Consider the following 18,442-nt stretch of genomic DNA (forward strand, 5'->3'; position numbering starts at 1 on the left):
TATTTTTATTTATCACAAAGTTTAGTAACAGCTGTACTGTCAATCCAGACGTAAATACTACGGACAGTTAATGAAACATGTTCATTGGGTAGTTCCACAGCTGGGGTATACAATTTACGTTAGGATGCATATTGTAAACTATAGTATACGCTATGGTAGTTTGCAAATGGTTAAAGTATTTGGCTTACTCACACAGCATTCAAAAGAGTGGTTTTATGAGCAATGGAAAAGCCTTTTAGAAGTGCTAACTATAATACAGGAAAATGCTAATTTACATATGAGTGATCAAATGGAGCTTGATACTCTGGAGGAGAAATAACTTTGCGACTCAGCATGGCCTCCAAATTCAGCTTTTGGCAAAAATAAAAGTTATTCTATGCTGCATATATTTGTGCCTAGTTTGTGCCAGCCACGTACTGGCAAAAGTCATTTATCAGGTATTCTTGACATTGGGACTCTTAATAAGGCCATGAATTACTTAAATGAAACTTCAAACCCAAATGTAGAAAAAAACACTTAGACTTTTTAACACCAGTGCATTGCTACAATGATGTGTAAACTTTCTTAAAACAAGAAAGCAGTATGATGCGTATTTTTTTTTTTTTTTTTTACAAAAAAATTCAAGAATACCTTCTTATACAGAGCCATCTCATCAGAATCCAAAATCACAATATTTTTCAGTTTGGCCAACACTTCTGTTGCTTTTTTTCTCATTATCACTTGGGAATCGAGACCTAATAAAAAGAAGACATTAATGGGCAGTTGTGCTTGTTTTCCATCTCACATAATACAGAGTAGAGATTAGATACAAACTATGAAAGGTCTCCAAGTACCTTCAATACTGATTTCCGAAATTCTGCGTTTTTGTTCCCGAATGAAGATTCGCAAGCATTCCAATTCTGCACACAAATGAAGGCCTACGACATCGTCAAACTTTGTCTTCTTTGGTGCTGTAAAATGAAACCAGATAGAAGGGAAACATGTTACAAAGACATTCTGAAAGAAGAGTGAATGAAAATAGCTATACTAACAATGGTATCCTGAAAAGGTCATTGAGGGTTGCAGGACATGCAGCTCCCGTCCTCTTAAAATTATCCCAGAGACTGTCCCTTTAAGCCTGGCAGTTATGTTACCAGCATTCTATATAAGGTGCATATAAATCAATTTGTGATTCATGTTAAATTTTAAAGGAGACTGATCTAAGGGTTCTAGTTATTTATATTATGGAGGTTCATATTGAGTTACAATTTCATTGTTTCATGGTCTTAAATGCGATCGCACCTGCTTCCCAGTTTGGACATGCTGTGCCATCTGAGCCTCTCTAGAGAATCCCTTTTTCCCAAAGCATCAATTATGTATTCCAATGCAGCAAAAAGCACTCTGGGGCTACCACTGGTTCTCCACCAGCCCCTTATTATGTAAGAGTTTTTCTCAGTCCGTTTTTTGTAGTTGGTGCCATATCTGGGATTTGTATCCAATTACTAAAGATAGTAACTGTGAGGTATGTTAATATTGTAATGCACCTGGTAGACCTCCCACCACACATACTGTGAGAAAATTAGGTGCATTATATGGTTATGGGTGAGCGACCTGTGACAACTACCAACCCCTTTAGGATCCTTAGTTTTCATTTGTCAAATCAACAAGATACAAAAGAACTCCAACATCACTTTATAAAAACAGAATGCATTTTAGACACCACAATGAGAAAGATCCACTGGAGGGTTCCAAAGATATAGACTTTACAAGGTATAGTATATCAAAGCATTTCACTCAACCGCTAACCAGCATTGTCAAATTCCACAAATTTGACAATTAGAAACGTTTTCACTAAAATGTCTGCTATTGGTCACTTAGAGTCACTTTAGGCATCGAACTCTAGTAGGGAGCCAGTCAGGGGGGGCAGCAAGAGCCCCAGAAACAGTTAACACAGCAGGTAAAGTAGTCTTAAGTTAGTTCCAGGCACTGTAAGTGATCCTGATGCAAGGGACAAAGGATGCTGAAGATGCTCAAAAGATGCTGCAGATGAGATGCAGTGGACTACTCCTTGGTCCATGAAGTGGGTGAGGAGGTCCAGGTCACAAGGTCGACATCCCACAATGTCGTCTTGGTGCTGGCAGAAGTCTAGTCGCCACTCGACTACCGGTTGCCCAGTATCACAGTCACTGGCCAATTCTTCCTGGGTTGATAACTAGGAGGTCCCATCTGCACTCCCGGGCTCAGCGATCTTGGGTGCCATTTTTTGCATTGGGTTCCAGTGTTGCACAGTGGCGGTTGGTGGTGGGTTGAAGACATTGGGCTACCAACTTGCTCCAGTAGACTTCTTCAGATTTTGTGTCCCATTGCTGCAAACAGAAGGCCAGTCAACCGGCCCTTGTAGCCTCTTGGTGTTTGCTGGGCTCTGGAGATGACTTCTCCTTGTGCAGTACATGGCAAACGCAGTCCAGCACCTTTGCTACCCACAAAGGGCAGCAGGTGCAGTCCAAAGGTGCAGCTTCTCTTTGCCGGTTTCAAAATACTGCACAGCAGTCCTTTCTATGTCCTTCCAGCCCAGTTGAGATCTGAGTTTGGAGTGCCAGGGTGCCCTAATTATGCTGAGAAAAAGCCCTGAGGGCAGGATGCGATTGGTGGCCAAGGAGCTACCAGTTCCCTCCCACCTGTTGACCACTTTCTGCAAAATGTGGCAATTGGACCGCCCAGGATGCAGCATTTTGCCCACTTCTAATATGGCAGGTCCCATTCTCCCTGCGTGTGGAGCTTCCTAGCCCAACCCAGAGGTGTGGCTACAAAGCTGGCAAAATGCCCCTGGAAAACCGGTTTGGAAACTAGTTAGCCCACTCCTGTCGCTAGTGCCAGACTGTCTGCCTGAACAGTGGAGCATCCCCTCTCTCAAATGTTATCCATTTGCCCTTCAAAGGCAGCTTATCCTTTCATGCTCACCTTTTGGGCTACACCCATGTGGCTTCCTGCCTGAGGATGTGTTACCTCCTCCAGTAGCAGGCCTCTATTGTTTTCATTCCTCGGAATCCTTAGCACATATCCCCAAGAGGGCAGAAAGCGGTCTGTAGGACAGATCCTGAGTATTGTTGCAGGAATTCTGCGCAGGAACAGAACTATGCTTGGGACCAAAGAACATCAGTATGTAGGGACTGAGTGACCATACCACCTCAGCGTCTATGAACCCAAGTCCGACTAGCTATAGTGCCTTACTTTCCGTCCTAACCTTTCTAGAGAGACAAGTGATTTGGCACCCCAGAACACACCACCCTCGACCCACTCAGGGATCGCGGTAGCAGGGAACACCCTTTTGCTCTCTCTCACTTGTACTCGCTCATAGTAAAATAAAAAAGAGACACAGGAAGTTTTCAATATATATTTAAACTATTGTGCTCCAAGACATAATAATTGTGCCACAACTAGTAAACAAATGCATGCCAATTATATCAGCAGTAAACCATACACCATGAAAAGCCCTGTCATGCTATCCAACAGATCTGCCTAACCTCTCCTGTAATACTAAAGCTAAGTGGCAATATATTATAGATCTCTCAGTTTAGTGATGTTCCCCGTACCTTAGAATGCATAGGTGGATGGTATACATCTCAGCTGATGCAGCACTCTTGTCTCAGTACCTTCGCTGAGTGTCTGTGTTTTTAAGAACCCTTGTCCTCAGTTATATGCTAAGATATGTGTATTGGAAAACAGCAGCTGCATTCCTTTACTATGTCTGGGTGATAGTGTCTGACCAGAGAGAATAACAAAGGGCAATGTTCTTTGACCAGGCCTACTCTGTTCAGACTCAATCCCAGGAAAAGAGTAGAATATAAAAACATGAACTGTTTTTGTGTGAAAATATAATGTGGCACAAAGGTAAGCATGATATTTAGTAACATGTGCAAAATAAAAGCGACCTCGAATGTGCACAATTAGGCTAACATAGGGAAAACAACCATGGGCCCTACCCGAAACACACAACAGTATAATAGTACACATGCACTGGAAACCTTGGGCAACTAAAGTGGCAACTTCTAAAGTTGCACTTTATCCATCAGTGACATTACATTTACATTACAGAACCAACTTCAGTAGTCCAAATAAGAGGTTAGCAGGGCTGAGGTGTCAGCCTTTTACTCTGTACTTGCCAATGGGCTACTAGCCTTTCTACACTAAATATGCCAATTTAAGGGTTTTACTGGTGATTACAATGTTCCCTCTAATTTTTTTCCTCTGGGTGCAACAGAGTAAGGTCTCTGTGCGCTGCAGCCACGGCTATGTGCGCCAACAACCCGACCGCTCTTGTAGACCATGGCTTTAAGTGGGATAAAAAACTGGGTGTCTCTCAAAGGGGCATGACCGATGCAATTAAGGGCGTGGCTTAAAAGCAACTAAGCTAAAAATCTGTGCTTAGCATAGTGTGCCACCCGACTGATATTTGGCTTCTTCTGTCATTGCATCAGATATTTAATACAAGTAACATTACACCTACAAAAAGCCAGGACTATTAGCGTTGTCAACGGTTGTTTGTGGCATGAAGTTATATATAATATTGATAATGCTTCTGCTCTTGTGATAGAGGTTGTGGCTTAATGCTTGAGCTGCTGACTTAGGGGGTGAGTTTTGAGTCTCGGGTCAGATTAACATCATGTGATCTTCTGCAAATCAATTAATCTCCCCATGAATAAAAATAATGAAATAAATCATGTAAATCGCTCCAATACCTTTGGGTTGAGTTAGCACTATATAAAACTTGCTGCATTTCTTTTCTAAAAGCAGGGCTGATAGTATGCCTTTAGAAAGAATTTATGTTAAACGCAGCCAATGACGGACGCTGTGATCAGGGGAGCAACTAGACCCAAACTTGTGTGGAAATACATGGGGTGTTTGTGTGGAAACTAGTGCCCTAGCCTTGTGCTGCACCTGCCTCACCCTGCTATGCAGAGTTTAGCTGCTATGCAGAGATTAGCTGCTGTTCTAAAAGAACTAGGGCGCCAGTCATGCTCTGCAGACTTTTTGGGAAACAGAGGTAGTGAAAACTAGGGCTCCGGTCTTGCGTTACACTTGCCTCGCTCTAGTGTGAAAGGGTTAGCTGCTGCGCAGGGTCTAGCTTTTGTGCAGAGTTTAGCTGCTGTGCTAAAGAGAGAAGGGCACTAGTTGTGCTCAGTGGACTTGTGTAGAAAAGCAGGTGGTGAAAACGAGTGCTCGGTCTTGCATTGTACCTCTCTCGCACTGCTGTGCAGTGGTGAGTTGCTGTACAGGTTTTAGCTGCTGTGCTAATGGGACCAGGGTGCTAATAGTGCTCTGTAGGCTAGTGTGGAAACAGAGGTAGTGGAAAATAGTGCTCCGGCCTTTCGCTGCACCTACCGCACTCTGCTATGCAGTGCATGGGATAGCTGCTGTGCAGGAGTTAGCTGCTGTGCTAAGGAGGCCAGTGCACCAATCATGCTCTGCAGATTTGTGTGTAAACAGGTAGTTTAAACTATTTCTCAGCTTTGTACTCCACCTACCTCGCGCTTTGCTGTGTAGGAGTTAGTTGCTGTGCTTTGGGGACCAGGCCACTAGTCGTGCTCACAGATGTGCACGGAAATAATGAAGGAGTGCTTGTGTGTCAAAAGAGAGGTGCCCAATAACCAAACACTGACCACCTTATCCCAGCCCTTCCAGTGAACTAGAGTTGCACCTACACTTTGTGCTATTGAAGGGGTTAACTATTGAAGTGCTTTTATCCCTATGGGCATTTCATCAAGTTTAAAAGCACAACGTGTGTTTCAAGACCTAGGATCATCTGAAAGCTCATGTTCGTGCTTTTAAATTTGCTGCATTTCTTCTTTTTTTTTTTAAAAAAGACACTCTTATGAGAATCAAAAGAAGAACACAATCAATTTGTCTTTGACCCCACGTTCTCTCCTCCTCCCAAGTCCCTTCTGTTGAAAGGCAGGTGAAGCTTGGGTTTTGTAGACAACATCAGTGAGGATGACAAGTAAAAGACGAAAAACAGCAGAGTCATGAACAATAATAATATTAACAGATATAAGTTCCTTGTGACTCTGCGGGCTCCTGCTCAGGGATTTAGATGGAGATGAAAGGCTTTATATAGGCATCTGCACCACGGCGTTGTAACCAACTGCATATGGCGCCAAATAATGAAGCATTTGCATGCTGAGGTGGTGTGCTTTGGACGTTTTACTTAGGCGGCCTATATTCAATCTTCCTGCTCTTCAATACGGACCACTTGTCTCTTCAAATAGTACTCCATGGGAATAAGGATTGCACCTATCATGAAAACCTTCAGTCCCATGCATTTGCGCTGGTCATGTTCTGGCTCAGCTGCCCACCTAAGGTATGTGCATACATCCTTAGCGACCTGAGACATGGTAGCTGTAGTGCCATCATCAAACTCCAGGATCTCATTGTAAATAGGCGGTGCCATGCCAATAGCCTGGCCAGGAAATTAGGGGTTGTATTTCAAGCCATTTTTTTGGTGACCCCTGTGGGAGCATCACAGTAGCCAGTCAAAAGAGAGAAGATGTAATCCTCACCACCGTGCCTAGCATTGACAATGTAGCTCAGATCAGGGGGAAATGCACCATTGTTCGCTGTCCGGGATGCCTTCGCATTAGGATATGGCTTGGGGAAGTAATGAGACAGCTTGCCTGGCCGGGTAAACCTATCTCCATTTTCATCAGGGTCGTCTATCACTTCACACTCCTCTGCTTAAGCCTTTGCTTCCGCTTCTGTGTGACTGACTTCCACCAGATTTCGGAAGGCCACTTATTCCATGCTGTGGCAGGCAGCACACACCCGTTTGTATACCTGATAAACACGACGAACACTGCTGTGATGCAATGCAGAAATAAAGGACCGTTGTGGCTCCAAGGATACTTTGGAGGATGCAGCTCTAAATCACTGGCTTTTAACGATCTGTGTAGAGCCAGGGCTAAGCCAGCCCCTCCAGCAACAAGCACGCCCAGCGTGGACAGGGCCACCTTTCGGCCTCTGGACAGACTGGAAAATGACATGGAAGCACGGGCTGCGAAGACCAGGCCACCTCTCCCCCAGTGACCCTCTGCACTGGGCTCCGCGCTGCTAGGCTGACCACCACCACCCTCATCTTTGGCTTTCCTGTGACGTAAGGACTCTCACCTTGTATTTCTTTTCTTAATGCAGTGCAACTGCGGGGCTGATTGCAGGCCTTTTGAAAGTATTTATGTTAATCACAGCGCCCATCAAGGGCTGCATTTAACAAATACTTTCAAAAGGCAATCAATCAGCCCCACTGCTGCGCTCTCTTTAGAAAAAAAATGCTGCAAGTTTAAAAGCGCGAACTTGTGCTTTCAGATGATTGTTTGTAGACCTGCTACATTTTCTAAAGAGGGCGCAGCTGTGGGGCTGATTGTAAGTATTTATGTTAAATGCAGCCCTTGATGGGCGCTGTGATTAACATAAATACTTTCAAAGGTGCCACAATCTGCCTGGCAGCAGTGCTCTAATTAGAATAGAAATGCCATGAGATGAGCATTTTCTTCCTTTCGGCGCAGAAATGCTCTTCCGGAATGTGCTATGTGTGTGCGCGCTTCACACACAGCACTGCGCGCTCGGGAGAACAGAGGTGCGCGGCCGCCCAGCCGCGCACCTTGCTGGGAACAATGCTGGTGAAATATATAAAAGTACATGTTCCACTTTTGAACATACAGCATCATGCATGGTGGATTCTTAGGCCTACTTTAAGGGTGACTTGCATATATTAAAAGGGGAGGTTTGGGCTTTGACATTACCTTAAATGGCAAAGTTGAGATAGCAGCTTAAAACAGTACTTCCAGTCTGCGGTGGCAGACTGGGAGCAATGTTTTACCTTGTCCCACTCAGGGTGGCACAACCAGTGCTGCAGTCCGTGGGGGATACTTTAACTTACAGCCCATGGGAGCCCCTGGTAAAATATATTAGGGACTTAAGTAATTTAGGGTATGCCAATTGGGGCAAGCCAATCAAACATGCACTAATTTAAGGGTAGGAGCACATGCTCGGAGTCCTTTTAAGCAGGGCTCGGGTCATTTCAGAGCTATTAAACCAATACCTAGCAGTCAAGGTGAGGGTAAAACCGCAAACAGCCTATTTCCCTACACATATTAATCCATACAGCATAACTAATTTCTTCTCAAGAATTTAATCTTTCATATATTGGCACGCTTAAATCATAAAAACAAGAAATATATAACACTTGGAAAAATACGGGAACCAGGCTAATCATTAACCCCTTCGCTGCTCATGACGAGCTCAGCTCGTCATGCAGTACACTGGTCGTGTGCTCATGACAAGCTGAGCTCGTCATGAACAATGGGAATGCTGGAGTAACAGCACTCGGGGGGAATTGCCTTAGCACTGATGTGGTTATTGAAACTGGGGCAGAGGATTGCCTGCCCCACTGTTGAGTTGGATGCTGCCTTCACGTCCTGCCAATAGTGCTTCATGAATGTGTGCCTGCTCTTCTATGTAGATGCATGGTTAATATCTTGTAAAGGCACATTAGTGTACTGTGCAGTAGTTGTTGCCATGTTCCTGTGTCATGCTTGGGTTGTCTCGGACGAGCGGCAATATCCCCGTAGGCACAGCGACACCCTCTGGGATAGGACCTGACAGCCGTTAGGGGAGCGCTGGTCCCCCGTCTGCGTACTGCCGGACATGGCCACCCAACAAGACAAAAAGGACCTCCCAAGTAAGGAATCTTCTATTAAGGACCTCCTTCAAAAGCCGGGAGGGAAGAAGACTGGGGGGCCCAGCACTGACTCTCACGGGTCACAACCTGGCGACGCCACGATGTACCGGACCGCCGGGCATGCTCTCGAGCCCGTCACGAAGGAATTCATGAAGCAGGTCTTTGGCGCGCTTCGTGACTACTTTGCTGCACTGCAACAAGACCTGACCGCTGATATTAAGCAGCTCAGAGTGGGTTTCCGCAAAGTAGGGGATAGAGTGGACACTCTGGAGCGTAATGGGGACTGGCGGGTGGGAGAGCTCGCTGAGCAAGCCCGAGAACTCATCGCTCTCCAGGAGCAGCAGGAGGAGCTCTACCTTAAGATGGATGGCTAGGAGAACAGTTTGAGGCCCTCCAACATCCGCATTAAAGGCGTACCACTCCGGGCGGAGGGTGGCAAACTCGAAGACTGGGTTCTCCGCCTCTTTAAGCATATGGCCCAGCTCTGAAGGATCAAGAGATCACGCTAGACAACACACACCGCGCCAGGTGTCCTGCCTCGGGTCCCAGCCAGCCGCAGGATATCCTGACCAGCTTCCACATCCTACAGACAGAAATAGGTCATTATGGCTGCCACGTGTGACTGCCCAACAGTGGAGTTTGAGGGCTTCCAGGTGGGGTGTACCAGGACCTCTCGCATCTCACCCTCCAGAGGCGTAAGGAGCTGCATCCAGCCACAACCTTCCTCCATGAGCAGGGAATACAATACAGATGGGGGCTTCCGTTCCGGCTTTCCTTTGTCTGGAAGAAAGAAACACATGGGGTGAGTAATTTGCAGGAGGCGAAGGCTGTCCTTGGATTTGCCCTGCCATCAGCTGAAGATTCGGACACAGCGGAGGGGGACACAGCGGAGGGTGATCCAGCATTGAGGAGGCTGCGGTGACCAGGCAGGAGACGGGGCCCCAGGAGGGGGGCCCAGGCGTAGCCAACCGAAGAGTAACGCCGAACAGAGAGGGAAGCCCTACTACGACAAATGATGGACCGGGAGGACTCTGCTGCACAAGCTGGTGACTGATCTGACCAGTTGCTGTGCCGAGTACAAGAGTTGGGAAGAATGGTCCAAGCCTAGTATCCTGTAATATCGGTCTGAGGGAAAGGGGGGGGAGGGGGGCGGGAGCACCACCTCCAGAATGGCGATGACCGATCGTCAGACTCATGGACCTACGCCATTCCACGGACAGGTAGGGTGAGTCTTCGCCTGTTGCAGCTGGGGGCGGAGGGAGTAGATGGAGAGGATGGTGCTCCTTTAGGTAGGAGGGCAGCCCGGTTGTGTACATGGGAGGTGGTGGTCAGTGTGCTCTGTTTGTTTCTCCTATGCTGGGTTGGTTGCCTGCTTCGAGGCCCTAACCGACCTCCCATTGGCCCTGTTGGGGCTGCCCTGTTGCGCTCGAAGTCACCTCTGTAGAGCTGTTGCGGGAGGGGGGACGGCATGGGTGCCTGGATGGTGTTGGTTTCCTCAGAGACAGGTGTGCCCAAAGCACGATTGAGCCCCCTTTCCCTTTTCCATGACACGTCTTAAAGCAGTGTTTAGGACGTGGGGTTGCGCAGCACAATCGGATCATCTCCCTCAAACCATAATTGATACTGCTGCTATTAATTACCCATGGCCATAGTAGAGAAATATCTATCTCCATGAGCACAAGAAGCCACAACTGCCGATTTATTACAGCTGTTAGGTATCTGAAAAATGTAATAGTTAAAAATCGTAATTCTGGATTGCACAACAATGACCTTTGCAGGAGGCTAAATCATAATATATAAACATCTTTGTTATAGATATATACAATTGCCTATCTGGAAATAAAAAGACCAGGAGAAAGACATTTATTTTTGTCGAGTGAACCTTTGGCAGGTATGTACAGATAACCTCCAAAAATCTGCTTAAAATGTATGCGATTACAAATGACTGAAGTTTTCATATATGACTTTACAGATTCTTCTGTACTAAACCAACACAATTGTGGAAGATCAGCTACAGACACCAATTTCCTCAATGTGAGTGCTCTATCGCAAAAATAGCAATACCGTGTATGAATTTAAAACATGATCATGGTCGCACCTCTCTCCTTTTCTTAATAAAATCGACGGCCATGATTCTAGATCCTTGAAATTAAAAAGTTGAGATAAAATGTGTCCCAATCAACTGCTATCAGGATAGCATATGTTCTTTTCTTAAATTAAAAGTTCCATCAGTTAGATGGTATGCACACAGCCTGAATGTTATAAATAGCATGTAAATAGCTAGTTGATGTTGTCTGGAATATCTGTTGATACATCAATTAACTGTATATAATTATTTTTATACATAGGGGGTTTCTTTGCTTGATGAAATATTAACCCCTTAAGTGCTGCTGACGGCCAATGGTCGTCAGCAGCGCTACCTCCCCAGTGCTGCGCACGACCATTGAACGTCCATTCAGCACTAGTTCTAATGGACAGCGCAGCATTGGGGAGAAATGTTTACACGCAGCTAAGGTGTTAAGTCCTGAAGATGGTCTTACATAATTAACGAGAAAAGACCGAAACGTCGACCACAGTCATCAACTCCCCAGTTTTTATGTACTCAAGAACACCTTTATACATTTGTTGTGTTTGGCTTTCTTCGTTTAAAATTGTTTTTGGAGCTGATGAATTGTTATGGATTGTTAAGTGAATCTTTAAAAACACTGCTTTTCATGACTTTTATTCAAGTTCTGTTCTATTATTTGTCCCCTTGATTTGTTCCTGTGTGCTTTCTTTCTCTTTTCTTATCCTGCTTTGAATTACCAAAGAGATTATTTATACTCTGTCCTAAGAAATAATATAATTCATTTTCAAGTAATCCTGTGGATACATTTGGCTCAATTATTTTATGAGCCTTTGATTCAAATCCCTTTAAGTTCATTTAAAACAGTTGTGAAACAAAATCCCTTGTAGTCACGTCTTAAAGGAGACATTATGAGTTTCAATGTGCGGGGCCTTAACTCACCAGTGAAAAGGCGTGCGCTCCTTTGTGAGAAAGTGCTATCTTTCTTGCCTGGTATGCCCCCACTTTTTGCTGAATTGCTGATGTACTTTGACTGAGTGTGCCCTGGGCTCCTGCCAATCAGTTGCCCAGAGCCTGTGGTCCTTCCCTAAAACTGTGTTGAAGCTAAACCCCAATTGGCATCTCTGGCCACATGTAAGCCCCTAGTAAATGGTACCATAGGTACCTAGGGCATTGTGACAAGAGAAGACCCCCAAGGACAGCAGCACTTATTGTACCACCCTTGCATCCTGACACCCACACACTGCCTTTGCAGGCTGAGTGTCCTAGTGCAGAACTAAACAAAGCGTGGACATGACACACATCCCTGTGTGCCATGCCCACAAACCCACTGTTCTGGCATATATCAGTCACCCCTCTAGCTGGGTGCCCTATGCCAGTGGTGTAGGCACAGGTGCATGAGCCCTGTGCCCCTACAGTGCCCAGGGCCATTCCTGGGCACTGTAAGTGCAGTGATGCCATTAAGAGTAAATGGTGCTGGGACGTTGTCATTACAAACTCCACAGCACCATAATGGCTACACTGAAGACTGACAAGTTTGATATCAAACTTCCCAGCACATTAAACCCACACTAATGTCAGTGTGGGAGTTAATGTAAAATGCATTACAGAGCAGAGGGCATCTTGGAGATGCCCCCTGAAACCTAACCTACAATCTAAGTCTTGTCGGAGAGGCGGCCTAGGCTGCCACAGAGCAGACAGGTTGCTGGACCCCCTGGGTGGAGAGCTTACCGCTCTCCTGGGACTGCAACACTGCACATCCTGGGCGAAGTGCTAGGTCTCCTCCCCCAGGATGGGCAGGGGGAAGCTTCAAAGGTATGCTGCCTTTGTGAGCTTCTCCTGGCCACTTGCTGTACTCAGCCACTGGCCCCCACCAGTTCTGACCCCCCCCCCCCACTCTGGCGGGAAGACTGGCGGAAAACCCTATGTCAGGAAAGGGGGTGTGCCAGCCTGTGCCAACTCCACCCCTCAGGTGGAGGAGGCGAGGTGAAGCACGATTCCGGGCTACCACCATCTTGAGGATGGGGAGCCCTACTCACTCAAAGCTGGGCTCCTGCCCCCTTCCCACAGGAGAGGAGCAGGTTGGGGGATGTACCCACCCCAGGACAGGGACCTATTGGTCCCTGCCCTCACCCTACCTGTTACGCCCCTAAATTTTGTATTTAGGGGCTCCCTGAACCTTCCTTTCTCAGATCCCGATTTCGAAACAAGAAAGAAGAGCAAGAAAAAGAAGACCTGCTGTGCAGCTGCTAACAAAAGGACGACACCAACTGACTTGGCCCCAGCCCTACCGGCCTGTTGCTCCTTGAACCTGCTCCTGCTAAATCCAGGCGTCTCCTGCAGACAGCAACCTCGAGAACCCCGGAGGACCGGCCTGTCAGGACCCTATTAGAGACTTGGACTCCCATGAGCAGTGGCTCTGCTCAAACAGCAATATCAATGGTGCCAGCCAGGAACCGCGAATCCAGCCCACTCTGCCCAAGTGGACAAAGACCCGGAGGACGTCCCCCAGCGATTCTGACTTGCAATCCAGCGCCCAGGGACACTCCTCGACGACGCCTGCAGCCTCTGAACCAGGTACCCTCCCCAACCGCGACCAGCAGAGGTTAAGATTTCCCGACTCCAAAAGATACCCCTGCACCCGGCGCTCCGGCCCCTTGTGCCCAACTACGGGGTGACTACCTATCCTCCAAGATCCCAACTTAGCCCTCGAAGTGTTGGTCGCTCCAGAAGATCCTCTGTCCCTGAGCCTGCAGCCTTTGTTCACTTTTCAAGATCTCCGTTGATTAACATTGAGCGTCCGACGGCGCAAAAGTACACTGCACCCAGCCGCCCGAGTGCCCCTTGCAGTGCAACCTTTGCCCTATCCTACTTCCCCATTTGCCTTGAGCAAGTGACCAGGAGCCCAGCTCCCACAGCCGCGTGGCCTGCTAGCCAGCAGCCACCAACCAAAGGCACCCTGCCTCTCATTGGATAACATTGGGCGTAACTACCTCTGCACCCGGCTGCCCCTATGCCGCTGAGGGTGTACCAACTCTACCTACCTGACCCTGTGAGACCCCTGAGTCTATGCCCAGAACCTTAACCCTACCAGTCGAGTACTTACCTAAAAGCCGATAACTCACTTTTCTTCCATAGGCTAACATTGACTGGTTTCACTTGGAAATTCTTCTAAGTGTGGAGTTTTGGCACTATAAAATATTCACCTAAAATCAGCCGAACAACACATTCCGATTTACTCACCTGTTATCAGGAGAGACCTCAGTGCTGCATCTTTTAGCCCAGCACAAACCCGGAAAAGTAATTTTAACCGCACTTACCAGTAACCTAAATTTTCTTCCATAGGGAACCAATGACTGTTTTTCTGTGAAATTTTTTCTGTAGATTTCTGCAAACTACAAATATTCTTTAAAAATCGTACCAACTACCAAAACGTAATTACTTACCTTTTTTAGATAGAGGTCCCAGTGCCGTACCTAGGAGCCTAGCACTGGATTACAAAAGTAACGTAAACATACCTTACCTGCAACTTGAATTTCCTTCCATAGGATAGCATTGGTAATTTGACCTAGAAAAGTTTCTGTCAACTTTTAAAATACAATAATATTCCTTAAAAATTACTACTGTAACCAAAGCGCTTTTACTTAACTGTTTACAGGACATGTCCCAGGACTGAATCTAGGATCCAGTTTTGGGGTTAGAATAGTAGTCTACAAAGTACGTAATTGCATAGAACTAGAAATTCCCATTGAGCTCAATGTTGCATTGTGTTTGAAATTGTGTTGCCTATTGCAACACACTGTATCTATTGCATTCAAAAAGTCTATTGCCTGTTTGATAAATATTTAAGTAAAGTAATTCATTCTGAGAAAGTATATTTTGATACCTTGTTGGTTCTAAAATAAAACAACTATATCTTTTGATATAAAACAATTGGCCTAGGCTTCAGTTCTTGAGTGTGTGAGACCATTTGCTGACTCAGTGTGAACAACAAATGCTTTACACTGTCCTCATATACATGCTTTACTGCTCGACCAAGCTACCACTTCAGAGAGTAAGGTTATATCTAACTTTAGCCCTGCAAAACCTCTGGGGACTGGGGACTCTATACACACTGTACCTTACTTTGGTCCAGTATATATAGAGCCACTTTCTTACATGCTTGCCTTGTTGAGGGATGCCAAGTGTGATATTTGCCTCCTACAGGAGACCCATCCTCATGCGGGCGGACTGGAAGTGGCTTTGTTCCCCTTGGTTCAATCGACAATATTTTTCATCAGGCGCTGGAAATGGGGCCGGCAGGGGCGGCTCTAGGCTCATGGCGGCCCTGGCCAGGGAGCGTCGGTAGGGGGGCCCGGAAGAGGGGGTCCATGGGGGGCGGAGCGCGGAGGTCAGTGAAGAGGGGGGAGGGGTGTTTGGAAGTGGAACAGAGCCGGAGGTCGCCAAATCCCTGCCAGGGGCCGCCACGCAAATATGTATCCATCCTCAGAGGATTATTATATTACGGATATATATTGGCGTGTGGCCCCTGGGGTTTGGTGGCCCTGTGCAGGTGCACACCTTGCACATGCCTAAGGCCGCCCCTGGGGCCGGTGTGGCAATTCTCTTGGCCGCGCATTTTCAGGAGAAAGTGGTGGGAACTCTGACATGATGCTTCAGAGACTGAGGGAGGCGGATCTCACAGATGCCTGGCGCTATCGTACACCTTTTCTCTGTGGCCCATCAAACGTATGCTCGCATGGACTTCTCCCAGGGTCACGGCAGTCACCGAGGACGTAGCTATTGGCGTCACAACGCTTTCAGATCACTCCCCGGTAGTCTTGACGCTGCTTCTCCCGAGCGGCGCCCCGCGACAGAGTTCGAGCCGCTTGAACCGCAAACTACTCACGTACGACGCTAATATTGCTGAACTACGTGGCGTACCTGGAGGTGAACGACGTGGGCTAGGTGGGGATAGCTATGCTTTGGGACGCTCTGAAGGTGGTCCTCCGCGGCCGCTGTATTGCTATCGTGGCATGCCTGAATAAGGATCGCAAGGCCAAGAGGGGGGAATTGGAGGACCAAATCCGGGAGCTTGAGGGGGTACACCGCCGCATGGGGCGGTCAAAAATCGGCACCTGCTCACACAGGCGAAGAAACAACTGCGGGCATTGGATCTCGTCCGCGCTGAATAAGCCCTACTCCGTACCAAACAGCGCTAAATTGAAAGAAGGAACAAGGCGGGGCGACTCCTTGCACGTGCTCTGCAGGCTGAGACAGCGACGCGTTGAGTCAAGTCGCAGAATTCATGCACGCAGACGGGGACATAGAGTCTGAATTTGAGGACTTCTATAAGGCTCTCTATTTGGCCGATAGCCTGGCCCTACTGTGGCCAGGGACTATGCGCAAGAGGCACCGGTGACCCAGTTGGTGGCCCGGATGAAGTTTTACGAGCTATCCAGGGCCTTTCGTCCGGCTTGGAGCCGGGAGAGGACGGCTTCCCGGTCGACTTTTATAAAACCTTTGCGCCGGATGTCGCTACTCTACTTGCGAGGTTGTTCAACACCTTTAGTGCCTCTGGGGAACTCACTCAGTTGTTGTCAATGGCGGAGGTAGTAGTCATTCCTAAGCCGTGAAAGAACCCACGCAATTGTTCTTCATACTGCCCCAATACCCTGCTCAACGTGGACCTGAAATCTTCACTAGCATATTGGCCTCCAGACTCGCTCCCCACATGCAGGGTCTGGTGGATCCCGACCAGTCGGGTTTAATCCCGGATCGCTATGGTGGAGATGGGACTCGCAGACTCTGCTATTTATTGGACAAGACGCAACAAACCCAGATACCAGCATTGCTTCTCTCAGTGGATGCCGAAAAGGCATTTGATTGGGTCCACTGGACTTATTTGCAACAGGTCCTGTTGCTACGGAGTCGGTGACAGGTTTCAGAGATAGGTGAATTGCATCTATCACGGCCCACAGGCTCGCATTCAGGTTAATGGGTTGGTTTCGCGTCCGGCAAGGCCGGACGCGGCACGTGTGCCCTCTCTCCCGCCTCCTTGTTGCGCTCTATATGGAGCTATTCGTTGAAAGAGTCCACCAACTCCCCTCGGTCACTGAGGTTTGGATGGGAGGCAGGGAACAGAAGAACTCCTTATACACAGATGACGTGCTCCTTTTCTTAACACACCCGTTGCTCTTTTTTGCCCCTCTGCTAGCAGAGGTTGAGGCTTTTAGTCCTGCGTCAGGTTTTAAAATTAATTTGTAAAAGACTCATGCTTTGAGCCTCACCCTTCCCGCGGCGGATTAGCTCCAACTATCACTTCACTTCCCATTTTCTTGGGCAGCTACTGATTTACCTATCTGGGGTTATAGGTTTTCTCTACCACAACGAAGACGGCTCAGGTGAACTACACGGAGGGTCTGAACAAAATGTGCCTCGAACTGAACAGTTGGAAAAAGCATGCCATCTCTTGGTTAAACAAGATGGTCGCCGTCAAAATGACAATTTTGCCCCACCTGCTTGACATAATGCAGACGCTCCCCCTAAGTCCACCACCCACGACACTGGCTCCAATACAGCAACTTATTAACAGCTTCATCTGGGGTGCTAAGAAGCCGCGTATGGCGCAACATCTCACTTATCTGAAGCAGAACGAGGGTGGCCTTGGTATCCAGCATCTCAGGCGCTACTATGAAGCGGCGCAACTGCGATGGATGGTTGAGTGGTACCAGCTAGAGTCGGAAAAACATTGGTGTTTTATGGATAGAGGGGTCGCCGGGATCCACATTTGGAAAGTTCCCTGGCTACCCAGACGTCACCGGATGCTGGGTGCGTATCTCTTCTCAGACCTGCCATTATGCAGGTGTGGGATAGGGTCCAAGAGAAGTGTTAGCTATCTTCAGCCGTTTTGCCCTTGACCACTTCTATTGGGAACCCAGATTTCCCCCCGACCCTAGTGGGCACAGGCTACTTAAAATGGCAATGGATTTTCCCAGACTCGTGGCTCATTATGGGACCCCAAGGACGCATGCTGGCAGTACATGGCAGTACATGCCGCGGCGCCATTGGGTCACACAGCCCCAGGTCCGTCCGCATGCTGGTCGGGTCCTCACAAAATTTTAGATTTGGTACATCACTCGCACCTCCAATAAACGCCTTCTGCCAGATATTAATAGCTTCCTCAACAATGCGTGAACTCAGGCCAAATCTCCGGCGCAGCGTAGGTGGGAGGCAGAATTGAGCTGGGAGTTCTCCCCTAAGGAGTAGGCGGATATCGTTCGCAGGGGGGCCAGGCATCCTCATGCAGCACTTCATGGAAGGAGATGCACCTAAAAATTGCACACTATTGGTATTATACCCCGGTGAGGGTCGCCAAATGGAAGCCCATAGCAGTAATCTCTGTTGGCGCACCTGTGGGGCGGAAGGTCCACTGTCCCACATCCTATGGCATTGTCCTAAAATACGGGCATTTTGGGAAACTACTTTGCCTTTAATCTATCAGGTATATCAGAAGGAACTCTACAGATTCCCTAGTTACATCCGGCTGGGGCTAACCCCAGTAAATATTTATTGTTTCAGGTTAATAAAAACCATTACAAAAGTACATTAAAACACATATCATCAGATAAAAGATTATAAGAGCAAAAAAGTTATTTATAAAACCAGAAAGACATTAGTTATTAATA

At 47.4% G+C, this 18,442-nt stretch overlaps 1 protein-coding gene and 1 pseudogene across 4 annotated transcripts in view; both read right to left on the reverse strand.

Annotated features, from left to right (window-relative positions):
- Nucleotides 1-18,442, reverse strand: part of VPS13A (vacuolar protein sorting 13 homolog A) — a 2,146,181-nt gene that overhangs the window by 1,478,362 nt on the left and 649,377 nt on the right. For all 4 annotated transcript variants that reach the window (XM_086961343.1, XM_086961342.1, XM_086961345.1 and 1 more), the window contains exons 30-31: nucleotides 834-950; nucleotides 631-734 (exon numbers count right to left, since the gene is read on the reverse strand). In XM_086961343.1, the coding sequence (XP_086817469.1) occupies nucleotides 631-734; nucleotides 834-950 (221 nt within the window). The remainder of the gene's footprint in view (nucleotides 1-630; nucleotides 735-833; nucleotides 951-18,442) is intronic.
- LOC147727288 (cytochrome c1, heme protein, mitochondrial-like) lies at nucleotides 6,181-7,016 on the reverse strand (annotated as a pseudogene).

This window comes from Lissotriton vulgaris, chromosome 3_1 (genome assembly GCF_964263255.1).
Source record: "Lissotriton vulgaris chromosome 3_1, aLisVul1.2, whole genome shotgun sequence".
Lineage (NCBI taxonomy): Eukaryota > Metazoa > Chordata > Amphibia > Caudata > Salamandridae > Lissotriton > Lissotriton vulgaris.